This window comes from Oncorhynchus masou, chromosome 29, assembly GCF_036934945.1.
Source record: "Oncorhynchus masou masou isolate Uvic2021 chromosome 29, UVic_Omas_1.1, whole genome shotgun sequence".
NCBI lineage: Eukaryota > Metazoa > Chordata > Actinopteri > Salmoniformes > Salmonidae > Oncorhynchus > Oncorhynchus masou.
The window spans coordinates 98,752,372-98,766,439 of NC_088240.1; the positions used below are offsets into that span (position 1 = coordinate 98,752,372).

General features: G+C 44.7%; 2 protein-coding genes and 1 pseudogene across 2 annotated transcripts; 1 reads left to right on the forward strand and 2 right to left on the reverse strand.

Moving 5' to 3' along the window:
• Positions 1 to 825: 825 nt before the first annotated feature.
• LOC135521044 (proteasome subunit alpha type-2-like) lies at positions 826 to 5,845 on the reverse strand. Its single transcript, XM_064946953.1, has 7 exons — positions 5,754 to 5,845; positions 5,186 to 5,262; positions 4,022 to 4,154; positions 3,787 to 3,909; positions 2,920 to 3,001; positions 1,311 to 1,442; positions 826 to 1,122 (listed from the first exon to the last, which is right to left on the reverse strand). The coding sequence occupies exons 1-7, from the start codon at positions 5,792 to 5,794 to the stop codon at positions 1,006 to 1,008; spliced, it is 705 nt and encodes a 234-aa protein (XP_064803025.1). The 5' UTR covers positions 5,795 to 5,845; the 3' UTR covers positions 826 to 1,005.
• LOC135521045 (large ribosomal subunit protein bL32m-like) lies at positions 5,843 to 8,644 on the forward strand. Its single transcript, XM_064946954.1, has 3 exons — positions 5,843 to 6,029; positions 6,329 to 6,507; positions 8,130 to 8,644. Exons 1-3 carry the CDS (start codon positions 5,936 to 5,938, stop codon positions 8,382 to 8,384), a joined length of 528 nt encoding a protein of 175 aa, XP_064803026.1. The 5' UTR covers positions 5,843 to 5,935; the 3' UTR covers positions 8,385 to 8,644.
• A 1,190-nt stretch (positions 8,645 to 9,834) lies between these two features.
• On the reverse strand, positions 9,835 to 11,054 carry LOC135519869 (collagen alpha-2(VI) chain-like; annotated as a pseudogene).
• Positions 11,055 to 14,068: the final 3,014 nt, after the last annotated feature.

Here is a 14,068-nt window from a genome sequence, read left to right on the forward strand (position 1 = left end):
ACCCACTGAGCCGCCATCATTTTTGTCATTATCTGGACGAGGAACGAACTTGACGGCCTTCACCGCACCTGCCGCTGGTAGTTCATCCTCATCAGGTTACATTTCTGAGCTACAGGAGTACGTTTTCTTTTTTGTACTTAACGCTAATTTTCCCGACCACATCGCTTCCCTCTACACATCTCATTTCGTCGTGTCCATTTCCACATATCCAAGCTCTTTCCACTCCTTCAACCTCTGTAGTAGCAAACTGTTTAAAAATGTTTCTTGAATTTCTCGCGTCGACTCTATCAACCGCCATTACTCCTCCTGGAAACTCCAGTCCCTCTGACGTGCACTGTCAACTGTGGGACCTTAAATAGACAGGTGTTTCTAAATCATGTCCTAACGATTGAATTGGCCACAGGTGGACTCCAATCAACGTCAATGAAGAACATAGGAAATTGGATGCACCTGAGCTTAATTTGGAGTGTTTATAGGAAGTGGGTGTGAAAAGGCTACTTATGTTAGACATTTCTGTAAATCATTTTTATTAATTGGGAAACGTTTACAAAAACACTCATTATTGGGTATTGTGTGTAGATGGTTGATTTATTTATTTTTTAATCCATTTTGAAATCAGGCTGTAAATGTTGAATAAGTCAAGTGGCATGTATCATTTCTGAAGGCTCTGTATTTTGGGGGGGGACTAATTTCATGCAAAATGTATATATACACATTTTCGCAATATTGTGAGAAATTGAGAATTAAACAACTAATTATCAAATCACAAACTGAAACCAAACATGAAATTATATGAAGAAAATAAAAATTGATCAAAGGACAAAATATTATTACATAAATCATATTTTATTAGTAGTTCGTGACTAGGTATAACCGGAGAAAAAAAACGACAAATTGTTGAAATCTGCTAAACTGCAAAAAAACTGTTATTAGTATGTGTTTTGTAAAAAGTAAACAGCTGATCTGAATGAGTCCATGCCAACAGACCTCCATGGAGGGGGCATTTTATGCAATGGCTGCCAGGTAGTCCTTGACCTCTGCTGTGGTGAGTCTTCTGAAACCTGCCTCGTTGCAGATTCCCACCTCAATGTTATCTTCTGTCATCTGACCCTCAAAACTTTCCTTTAAAAACACACACAGAACACAATATTAATGCAACGCAGTAAATGCATGGATTTCATTAGAACACTATGACAAATGAATTCAAACTATTCCAGGTTTAACCTAAAACACAGTATCACATATTCTACTGTGTTTCTTAAACACTTCTGAGAGGGAAGAGTACTAAAACTGCAGGTGAGATGAGTTACCTTCAAGGTTAAGATTGCTGTGTGGATTGCGTCTTCCAGCTCCAGATCCACGTTATATCTCTTTTCTAGGAATGTTTTCCCATTGACGTAGTTCTTTCCCATCGCTGTGGCTTTCCATGCAAAGTATGCACCCTGTGTACATCAAAATAATCATATAGTGAGTACCGGAAAAAACTATGTAGAGTGGGGCAAAAAAGTATTTAGTCAGCCACCAATTGTGCAAGTTCTCCCACTTAAAAAGATGAGAGAGGCCTGTAATTTTCATCATAGGTACACTTCAACTATGACAGACAAATTGAGAAGAAACAAATCCAGAAAATCACATTGTAGGATTTTTAATGAACTTATTTGCAAATTATGGTGGAAAATAAGTATTTGGTCAATAACAAAAGTTTATCTCAATGCTTTGTTATATACCCTTTGTTGGCAATGACAGAGGTCAAATGTTTTCTGTACGTCTTCACAAGGTTTTCACACACTGTTGCTGGTATTTTGGCCCATTCCTCCATGCAGATCTCCTCTAGAGCAGTGATGTTTTGGGGCTGTTGCTGGGCAACACGGAGTTAAGAAGTAAGCTCACTCCACAGCTAGCTTGAAATGTCACGGATGGAGCCATCCGATTGGTACACTTTTGGGTGGCTCAAACCGTTGAAACGTTGTCAAGGAGGGCAGCCACATGTGTTAGCAAAGTAGAGGTCCCGAGTTCGAGCCAGGTATGAGCTGAATTTGGGGTGGGTACTCGCTAAGCAAGCAACGTCCTAACATATGCACATGTAACAGTAGAGAAGACACTTGGGCTGTCTACACTTGACACTTACATGCTACTTCTGCCATCAGAATACGAAGATTGCATTGAAAAGACTGGTTGTTGTCGGATTGTGTTCAGATCTGGCCGACTACTTCAGGTGGTGGTCAGGGACACATTTTGTACGGATTTCTCCTCAGTCTGGACACAATCAGGCTACCGTCGCCCAATGTCATTAGTACGTGTTTTGGGAGCGAGAGGTGCCTTTTTTCATTAAAAAGTTGAAGGAAATATGTTCCTAGTGTGGAATGTGTTTGCTGGCTTCATAAATGCCAGCCAGCTAGCTTATTTAATCAGGCTACCTGTGTTATTGACTGTACGTTTTGTTTATGTGTAACTCTGTGTTGTTGTTTTTGTCGCTCTGCTTTGCTTTATCTTGGCCAGGTCGCAGTTGTAAATGAGAACTTGTTCTCAACTGGCCTACCTGGTTAAATAAAGGTGGGGTAAAACTATTTTTTGTTATGCCTATTTGCAATCCCTTTAGCTTTGCTAGCTAGCTTGCTGGCTAGTTACAGAGGTTAGCTGGCTAGTTAGCTACAGTAGTTTGCTACTGCCATCAACTTGCTGTGTTGTTACCAGATGTAGCCTGTTCCACCGTTTGCATTATGCATTCTGGCATTTGAATATAGCGCAGGAAAAGGGCATCAGGAAACATTTAAAATGTAGGTTTAGACGCATGACGAGTTCGGAGTTCCATGATTAGAACTCCATGATCAGAACACAAAAGCTCCATGAACTGTCTGGACTCGGCCTAGGAGTGAAGCAATTCAACGATAGTGTGTTTATACTACCATGGATACTTACAGAGGGATCTGACTGGAAGAGGTAAGGGCGATCATCATCCCATCCAGCTATCAACAGTGACACACCAAAGGGTCGCACTCCACTGAAAAAAAACACAGGATGTTACTCTCTAGAAATTCAGGTGAAAACAACTACTTTATCAACACACATGGATATTGTAATTCAGCAGTGGCCAACCCTCGTGGAAAGATACTGGGTGTCCGGGCTTTAGGCTTTTCCTTCAGCCCTGCTCTAACACACCTGGTTCTATGCTGGGTGTCCGGGCTTTAGGCTTTTCCTTCAGCCAGCCCTGCTCTAACACACCTGGTTCTATACTGTGTGTCCGGGCTTTAGGCTTTTCCTTCAGCCCTGCTCTATCACACCTGGTTCTATATGGGGTGTAAGGACTTTAGGCTTTTCCTTCAGCCCTGCTCTAACACACCTGGTTCTATACTGGGTGTAAGGGCTTGAGGCTTTTCCTTCAGCCCTGCTCTAACACACCTGGTTCTATACTGGGTGTAAGGGCTTCAGGCTTTTCCTTCAGCCCTGCTCTAACACACCTGGTTCTATACTGGGTGTCCGGGCTTTAGGCTTTTACTTCAGCCAGCCCTGCTCTAACACACCTGGTTCTAGACGGGGTGTAAGGGCTTTAAGCTTTTTCTTCAGCCAGCCCTGCTCTAACACACCTGGTTCTATACTGGGTGTAAGGGCTTTAGGGCAGGGCTGAAGGAAAAGCGCTAACACACCTGGTTTTACCAATCAGCTGGTCATCAGGACCTTGATAAGCTGAATCAGTGGTGTTTCAGCAAGGTTGGATCAAAAGCCTGCACACTCAGTCAGCCAGCCTGATTAAACTTGAGGAAACCCACAAAACAGAACAGAACTGACCCAGACTGTGTGTACTCCTGCATGACAGAGGCTACCCACTGGACAAGCTGGGCTGTGGGGATTGGCTCCTGGTAGACCAGGAAGTACTGCTGGGCCAGTTTCCTCGCTCTCCTCAACAGCACCCTGCAGAGTAACAAGAGACACATTTCTAAGATATTCTTGTCTCTGTTGTAAACCCAAGATTTAGAAACTCAAGGAAAGGAAGTCTCCCTCACACACACACACCAGGATGTACCTGTAGTCTGGACCCATTCCACTGTAGACCATGCCAATATGTTTGGTTATCATCTCGACTTTGTGAACACTCGTCTCATCGTACAGTATAGACTTCTGTTTCTTCTCGGTCGCCAAAACGACTCCATTTGAGGCTTTAGACGGGGAGAAAGAAACCATCAAAATCTGGACTGTCTTCTGTAACGCGGCTAAACTTCTTGATTTGTTTTAGATTTGGTTCATTAAGGCTGTTTCGACAGGTAGCTCAATTCTGATCATTTTTTTCCACAAAAAAATGTTTTTTGACCAATCACATCAGAGCTGATCTGAGTGTTCGAAAGACCAATCAGTAAAAAAAAAAAATCTAAAACGTAGCCTTAAAAATCCCAGCAGCCATGACTGAATTCAAATGTGAGTTGGTTTCAGGTGTGGTTTGATGTGGGGGTCTCGTGTGTTCGCAGGTGGGAAGAGTTAGCCAAATTATATTGCCGATTTGCTTTCGCCGGCTCGTGTGCTACCGTGGCAAAATTAGTTTGACTTTGGATAGCCCATCTCTGGGCCTAGTATGGAACCGTCAATAAATAATGTAAATTAGGCAATATTTTCATATTGCACACTTTATTTCTCATTAAATGTTTTCAATATTTAGGGATATCCAAAGTCAAACCACATTTACCACAGGCATTACGATCAGGGTCGCATGCAGCTACACTCCAAATGGATGAGAACTTGTTTGCTGCCAGCTGTGGACTCATGTTGAAATAAACCCAACCTTCATTTACGTTGTGGCATACTCCGGTAGAAAAATCTGTTTTGGACAAAACTGACTTTATGACCAAAATTATCCTATTTACACTTTGTAGTCAGTTTTGACATTAGAATAAATGTTACTGACTCATATCGATGGCACATAGGCTGTCTTCTAAATTAGAAGTTGGTTTTTAGGGGCATTTGCTCTTTAAAAGAGTTTAGTACCATGGGCACATATATACAAGATGCCCGCATACAAAAAGCCATTACCTGGTGGTTGCTCCACTGTATACATACATGGGCTGTGTTTAAACAGGCAACTTCTGATTTTTCTCTCATCAGATTAGCTCTTAAGTGAAATTTGTGAAAAATGATCAGAATTTGTCTGCCCGTGTGAACGCAGTCATATTGGGTGATCATTTTAAGTCTTCTTTACCTTTGATTCCCACTGAGGGGGCTCCTGCTGCTACTGCTGATAGGGCATACTCAATCTGGACCAGTTTACCAGATGGGCTGTGTGAGAGGGAAATTGTTTAAACTTTTCATTAACGACGCCATGACAAATAATTTCGTCTTGGTCTGATCAGTGCTTTTAGAGTTTAGATTTATTGGTGCAACGTTAGCTAGTGACTCAGTCTCACTCAGCAATCAACAAACTGAAAGTGAATGTAAACTTGCAACAGCAAAGCCAGATGCCCTTTTGAAAAGATCGCAACTCAGCTAATCACTTAATTACTGAAAGAGAGCAAATGGTATGAAGAGACTAAATGTGTTGGAAATCAAAATTGCCTGTTTGAAGATCTTGAAAAAGAAACATCACACTTCCTACTACTAGCCTAACATTAGCTAGCCAGAGTAACAGAATGACAAATCATCAAACCACCGCGAGCAACAGTCTGGTTTCCAAACAACTCGCTCGATCTCAATTCTTCTTCCTTTTTATGTCTTCCTGCAATACCCAAACTAACAAAACTGTTGCTACTACAGTAATTTGTAAAAGTTACCTGAATGTGGTGAGTGAGAAACTGTACCCTCTTTCTCCCATATTTGCTCAGTACTGGTGATAACGCGTTATATGACAAGATGCAATTGGTTCTTCGGTTGTCGCAGTTCAATGACGTATGTGATTCAATGACCGTGAGCTGTGTGACATGAGTGTAAAGGCACTACTCAAACCTCTAAAATTATGAATTCGTCTGGTTTAGTGTGTTTTTTGAGACGTTCGTTGTTACAGCTGGAATGCAGAATTATACAGGCTACAGGACTTGACAGACAGTTTGGTGAGTTTGAGCTTTACACAACATTCTGCCTTGTGTTTATTTGTAGCTAGCTGGCTGGCTAACACTCGAACTAACTAGTAAGCTAGCTTTAAAACTTCCATGGTAGCCATGTTACCCTGCATAATCTATGACTTTGTGTTTGACAGTAAGAACTATGATGATGTACGATTCTATACGTGCTTCAATCTTTGAGTAGACTACTAGATGTATACTGAGTGGTGACATACATACATCGTTTCTGTCAATTTTATAGATTGTTGATATGTGATTGTGTCTCTGTGTGTTTTGTTTCTAATCAGCCCCAGCTCTAGCTGTCCATGGGCCCAGCATCCTCCCACATCCCCACGATGAGCAAGAGGTGACCTCGGAGCCCAGCTTCTTGGACAATGTGTTCTGGATGGCAGCACCCAAAAAGAGACGCACAATAGAAATCAACAGGACCAGAAGACGAGACCCAAGCTTTATGCTCAAAGTTAAGGTATTAACTTTGATTACTTGCATCATTTCACTGGGTAACATTTCACCTGTAATTTTTGTCCTCTGATGTCCAGTTGTATGTAGCATATTTTATGTAATAACTATTGCAAAAAAACACAATTGAAAAGGCAATAGATTTTTGATGTTTTGTGCTCTCTCTCTCCCCTGTTCTCCTCCTCCCTATCCCCCCTTTCTCTCTCTCCCCCTCATCTCTCTTTCTCTCTCCCCCTCATCTCTTTCCCTTGTTCTCCCCCTCCCTATCCCCCCCTCTCATCTCTCTCTCCCTCGTTCTCCCCCTCCCTATCCCCCTCATCTCTCTCTCCCTCGTTCTCCCCCTCCCCTTTCTCTCTCCCCCTCATCTCTCTCTTTCCCTTGTTCTCCCCCTCCCTATCCCCCTCATCTCTCTCTCCCTCGTTCTCCCCCTCATCTCTCTCTTTCCCTTGTTCTCCCCCTCCCTATCCCCCTCCCTATCCCCCTTTCTCTCTCCCCCTCATCTCTCTCTTTCCCTTGTTCTCCCCCTCCCTATCCCCCTTTCTCTCTCCCCCTCATCTCTCTCTTTCCCTTGTTCTCCCCCTCCCTATCCCCCCTTTCTCTCTCCCCCTCATCTCTCTTTCCCTTGTTCTCCCCCTCCCTATCCCCCTTTCTCTCTCCCCCTCATCTCTCTCTTTCCCTTGTTCTCCCCCTCCCTATCCCCCCTTTCTCTCTCCCCCTCCCTATCCCCCCTTTCTCTCTCCCCCTCATCTCTCTTTCCCTTGTTCTCCCCCTCCCTATCCCCCCTTTCTCTCTCCCCCTCATCTCTCTCTTTCCCTTGTTCTCCCCCTCCCTATCCCCCTTTCTCTCTCCCCCTCATCTCTCTTTCCCTTGTTCTCCCCCTCGCTATCCCCCTTTCTCTCTCCCCCTCATCTCTCTCTTTCCCTTGTTCTCCCCCTCCCTATCCCCCTTTCTCTCTCCCCCTCATCTCTCTCTTTCCCTTGTTCTCCCCCTCCCTATCCCCCTTTCTCTCTCCCCCTCATCTCTCTCTTTCCCTTGTTCTCCCCCTCCCTATCCCCCTTTCTCTCTCCCCCTCATCTCTCTCTTTCCCTTGTTCTCCCCCTCCCCCCTTTCTCTCTCCCCCTCATCTCTCTCTTTCCCTTGTTCTCCCCCTCCCCCTCCCCCTTTCTCTCTCCCCCTCATCTCTCTTTTCCTTGTTCTCCCCCTCCCTATCCCCCCTCATCTCTCTCTCTCCCTCGTTCTCCCCCTCCCTATCCCCCCCTCTCTCCCCCTCATCATCCCCCCTCTTTCTCCCCCTCATCTCTCTCTTTCCCTTGTTCTCCCCCTCCCTCTCTCCCCCTCATCTCTCTCTCCCTCGTTCTCCCCCTCCCTATCCCCCCCCTCTCTCCCCCTCATCTCTCTCTTTCCCTTGTTCTCCCCCTCCCTCTCTCCCCCTCATCTCTCTCTTTCCCTTGTTCTCCCCTCATCTCTCTCTCCCTCGTTCTCCCCCTCCCTATCCCCCCTCATTTCTCTCTCCCTCGTTCTCCCCCTCCCTATCCCCCTCATCTCTCTCTCCCTCGTTCTCCCCATCCCCCCTTTCTCTCTCTCCCCCGTTCTCCCCCTCCCCCTCATCTCTCTCCCCCTCTTTGTCAGACCAACATTGAGCCGTGCGTGGAGTGTGGCCACTTGAAGCAGAAGCATATTCTATGTGGGTTCTGTTATGAGAAGATCAGGAAGGAGACAGCGCTGATCCGAGGTCAGATTAAAGCCATGGAGGGCAGGCCTCTCAACACACCAGCGCAGGAGACCCTGGTCCTGTATGACAGCGAGAGTCCATGGGAGTCCGACAAAGACAAGAGGATAGTGGAGAGAAACAGAAAACGACCCTCCTGGTTCAGTATCTATTGAGGTAGCATTTAGTCACACCAGTAATTAGGTTGCTAATATCCCAGTTTCTGTATTGAAGTAAATGCATTGATTAAAAAAATCAACAGCAGCATTGTTTTTTGTTGTCGTTATCAACACATGACAGAACCTTCAAATGTGGTTCATTTTCTTTGTCTTGTTATTGGAACATGGCTGCAATGTCACATATTGTACATCCTCTACATTTTGGTAGGAACATGCTATACCTTTGTTATTAATGAGAATAAATCTTTATTTGAAAATTATTGGGGTCACAAATCAATTAGATGAGTAACACATCTTTGTTTTTAAAATGTTAATTATTAATAAAAACTAATTATAGAAAAGATACATAAAAGCACATATGAAATCAGTTCTAGGTCTTTCAGTTAGCCTACACTCCCCGTGTTAAATCAAATGGGGCCCTGAATATATTTCAAACCTGGTTTAACCAAGGCAATGAGCCATGTGTTTAACAACCCCAGGGAGGGCCAAGTCATTGAAACTCATCAGGTTAAAGATAAGAGCTTTGTCCCAAAGAGTGAGTTGCAGCAACCGCTCCCTGTCAATATCTGATCCCACTGTGATAGCAACACCCACTGCGTTGGCCCTTCTTTTGGCTCCAATACCCTCAGCAGAGTTCTTGTCTGAGGTCACTCCGTCTGTAATGAACACAAAGGTGAGCTCTGCGTCTGGACGTACTCCTCTGAACCGACCTCCAGGGTTACTGACGAGGTTCTCAGTTGCGTAGAGAATAGCGCTGCCCAGAGTGGAGGATAAGTCACGGTAGACTGCGTTTAGAGACCAGGGAGCTAATCTTTCTGTGGTTGTTGGAGAAGTCCAGAAGAACCTCTGGGTCCTGCTCCCCTCCAAACTGCAGCACAGCGAAGCGAGCTCCTAAAGAGACCTCCTTGGAGAGAGGGATCGATTGGGAGAGTCTCCCGATGAAGCGCAGGATGCTGGTGAAGTTTCTGCCCCCTGTTCTCTCAGAACCGTCAGTGAAGAAGAGGATGTCTACGAGGCGCTGGATCAGTGGAGCCAAACTCAAATATTTGACAATAATAGAAAAGTCAATGTTACACAGACTGTTGATTCATAAACTCTTAATACATCTGTAGTTGTCTGTAATTTACATATGCAGAATATATTGGAAAGACATTAATAGATCATTTCCAACTGAACAAATATTCAAGGTCAGTGATTTTCATTAGTGCAGTATAAAATAATACCAAAAAACTTAGTCCCATTATTAGATGTAAAAACATCAATAAAAAATAAATAGTATTTTCACCTGAGGCACACTTCAGGTCTGGACAGATCATCTCTGGTTCAAGAGAAGAAGAGAAGTGAATGTAGTTCATTAGTCAGGGTTGGTAATTTTCACAAAATAAAATCATTGAACTGTTGATTAAATATAGTGTGCATCCCAATGGCACCCTATTCCCTATATAGGTTACGAGTTCAAGCCCCGAGCTGACAAGGTACAAATCTGTCGTTCTGCCCCTGAACAGGCAGTTAACCCACTGTTCCCAGGCCGTCATTGAAAATAAGAATTTGTTCTTAACTGACTTACCTGGTTAAATACAGGTAAAATAAAAAAAATACATAATAAAATAGAGCTCTGGACAAAAGTAGTGCACTATATAGGGAAGAGGGTGCCATTTGGGATGCAGACATAGACTTGCCTGGGCAGAGGATTTGTTCTATTTCCTCTAAGAATTCCTCAGCAGTAAGTTCAGCGTAGACACTTAGGGTCTTCACCCGGTCGCCCATATTACAGGCAATCATCTCCAGATTCTGCCTCTCTGCCCCAGAGTCAAACATATCACCGATGGCGATGGCATACACGTCCACTCCGTTACACAGGCCTCCAAGATTATCCAGGTCTTTAGGATCCTAGCGGCCGTCTGTGATAACTATGGCCACCACCTTGGTCCTCCCCCTGCGACCTGGAACTATCAGATGGTCGTATGTGCACTTCAGGGCAGAGGGAGTCCAGGTGCCTCCAGCGATCCACTCCATGGCTTTGACCTTTGTGTTGAAGGAGGTCACAGAGGTGATGCTCCTATCGTCCATCCTGATGGCCTGAACCGCCCCTTGGTGACTGTACTGAACCACACCCAGACGAGACCCTTTTGGGGGTTGAGAAGTAGTTCAGGGAATAAAATGGATTACATGTTTAAAATATATATATTTTAAATATTGGTGATCTATTGTTTTTCCATTCAAACAGTGGTTGTCGTAGTAACGCAGCATCGTGAAGTTTACCTGAGACGTCTGATGTGTTTTTGGCCATCTTCCCAAGCCTGTTTGCTACACTGATGACAACGTTTTTAGCCAAGCTGAAGTTGTTGTTTTCCAATACTTTCAGAGCTGTCAATCACAAACACCAGGTCCAGGGGAGGGCAAACCTTTTCACAATCTGCACAGAGAGACAGTTAACAGTAAGACTTGGGCATTTTTTATTATTACAAGGAAAATTGGTTGTCATTAAAATAAACCATTACCACAGCAGCCACATGTTTCTCTGACAAATCCCATGATTTCACACTCCTGAAAGTTGAGAATATTCATCAGCATTCTCTCAGAGAGAGTAAGGGACATGAAAGATATGTCAATCAGGATGAACAAATAAAGTCAGTTACTTACCGATAGGCCCCACGAGTACCAGGTACTCCCTAGACACCATCAATAGAAACATTTAATGACCAATGACAGACTCTTAGTGGATGAAATGAATCACAAATGAGAACTAAATGTACCTTGGTATGTGTACATAGGAATAAGACTCACCGGTGGTCCAGCTGACCCCCTCACTCCTCTGTCCCCAGGAACACTCTCTTGCCCTGGCTCCGCCTGTAAAACAATACACCCATTTTTTAAAATAGATATAAATAAATCGATTTAAATAAACAAGTGCATTTATTAATATAATATCTCTGTTTATGATATTTTTTATTTTACCTTTATTTAACTAGGCAAGTCAGTTAAGAACAAATTCTTATGTTCAATGACGGCTTAGGAACAGTGGGTTAACTGCCTGTTCAAGGGCAGAACGACAGATTTGTACCTTGTCAGTTCGGGGATATGAACTTGCAACCTTTCGTTACTAGTCCAACGCTCTAACCACGAGGCAACCTGCCGTCCCTACACTCTAACCACTAGGCTACCTGCCGTCCCTACACTCTAACCACTAGGCTACCTGCCGTCCCTACACTCTAACCACTAGGCTACCTGCCGTCCCTACACTCTAACCACTAGGCTACCTGCCGTCCCTACACTCTAACCACTAGGCTACCTGCCGTCCCTACACTCTAACCACTAGGCTACCTGCCGTCCCTACACTCTAACCACTAGGCTACCTGCTGTCCCTACACTCTAACCACTAGGCTACCTGCCGTCCCTACACTCTAACCACTAGGCTACCTGCCGTCCCTACACTCTCACCACTAGGCTACCTCCATCCCTACACTCTCACCACTAGGCTACCTGCCTGCCCCTACACTCTCACCACTAGGCTACCTGCCTGCCCCTACACTCTAACCACTAGGCTACCTGCCGTCCCTACACTCTAACCACTAGGCCACCTGCCGTCCCTACACTCTCACCACTAGGCTACCTCCATCCCTACACTCTAACCACTAGGCTACCTGCCGTCCCTACACTCTCACCACTAGGCTACCTCCATCCCTACACTCTCACCACTAGGCTACCTGCCTGCCCCTACACTCTGGGCTCCTTTCTCTCCATTATAACCTCTGGTGCCCTGTGAAAAAATATAGACATGGTAGTGAATAGAGGGTCGAACATTTTCAGATTTTAAATATGGACGGCTAAGAACAGGTACATATGATTACCTGCAGTCCAGGTAAACCAGGGTCTCCTCTCCCTCCCTAAGAGATAATAAGGTTGAGTTAGCATGTTTGTCAATCGCACTAATTAAAACAGGATTACCAATCCAATTCAATTACCAAAACACATTAAAATTGTCTTTTGTTATTCAGTCAACTGTCGGCTGCAGTTCAAACCTGTTTCCCTCTGGGACCTGGGTAGTTGTTTCCAACATAACCTCAACGTAAATACCTTCCATTGTCAGATTCAGGTATGTGTTATTATGCATAGGCCTGTTGCAACGTGTCGAGTGTCATTTTGACTGCATGTGAACAAAACATTGAAATAACTGCAATTTTGTCTTTATTTTTCCAAAATAAATATGATGTTAGGATTTACATATCACAAATGTATGCTATATAAGCAGTTTTATAAACTGGGTGAATCGAGCCATGAATGCTGATTGGCTGACAGCAGTGGTATATCAGGCGTATATCACAGGTTTGACAAAACATGTCTTTTTCCTGCTCTAATTACGTTGGTAACCAGTTTCTAACAGCAATAAGGCACCTCGGGGGGTTGTGGTATATGGCCAGATACCTGCGTTGCGTCGTGCCTAAGAACAGCTCTTAGGAGTGGAACAAAGGCCCTATACCACATCCCCTCGTGCCTTATGAACAACACAGATTTTTTATTTTATTGAAACCAGTAGTTGTGAGTGCAAACTATTTGGTTTAATTTGAAGTTATACATTATAATTTATTTCAGTTGGAGTAACGTTATAGGGAATAGGCTGGTTTGCTGGGTCCTCCTTAGTACATCACACCCTGTAAAAGCATTTCCCGGCTTGACTTGGCATTTGACTGAATTCTAATCTATTTTATGTAATAATTTGGAAAATAGGAAAGAGAGGTGTATAACTTTGCATTGGGACTTTTCATGCGTATACTAAAGCACATCTGTCACACTGATCTGTTTCACCTGTCTTGTGCTTGTCTCCACCCCCCTCCGGGTGTCACTCATTTTCCCCGTTATCCCCTGTGCATTTATACCTGTGTTCTCCGCCTGTTGCCAGTTTGTCTTGTCTCAACACGCCTACCAGGGTTTTTCCCCCGTACTCATGTTTCTCTCTAGGCCTTGTTTTTCTGGTTTTAACCACCTTGCCTGCCCTGACCCTGTCGTTCTATACCTGTCTGACCCTGTCCTGGATTACTGACCTCTACCTGCCCTTGACCCGTCGTCTGCCTGCCCTGACCCTGTCGTTCTATACCTGTCTGACCCTGTCCTGGATTACTGACCTCTACCTGCCCTTGACCCGTCGTCTGCCTGCCCTGACCCTGTCGTTCTATACCTGTCTGACCCTGTTCTGGATTACTGACCTCTACCTGCTTGACCTGTCGTCTGCCTGCCCTGACCCTGTCGTTCTATACCTGTCTGACCCTGTCCTGGATTACTGACCTCTTCCTGCCCTTGACCCGTCGTCTGCCTGCCCTGACCCTGTCGTTCTATACCTGTCTGACCCTGTCCTGGATTACTGACCTCTTCCTGCCCTTGACCCGTCGTCTGCCTGCCCTGACCCTGTCGTTCTATACCTGTCTGACCCTGTCCTGGATTACTGACCTCTTCCTGCCCTTGACCCGTCGTCTGCCTGCCCTGACCCTGTCGTTCTATACCTCTCTGACCCTGTCCTGGATTACTGACCTCTTCCTGCCCTTGACCCGCCGTCTGCCTGCCTGCCCCCTGTTTTGTAAATAAACATCTGTTATTCAAACTGTCTGCATCTGGGTCTTATTCTGAGGTCTGATACAAATCCATATGTTACATGTAGTTACGTTGATGTTACCTACCCTTTTAGA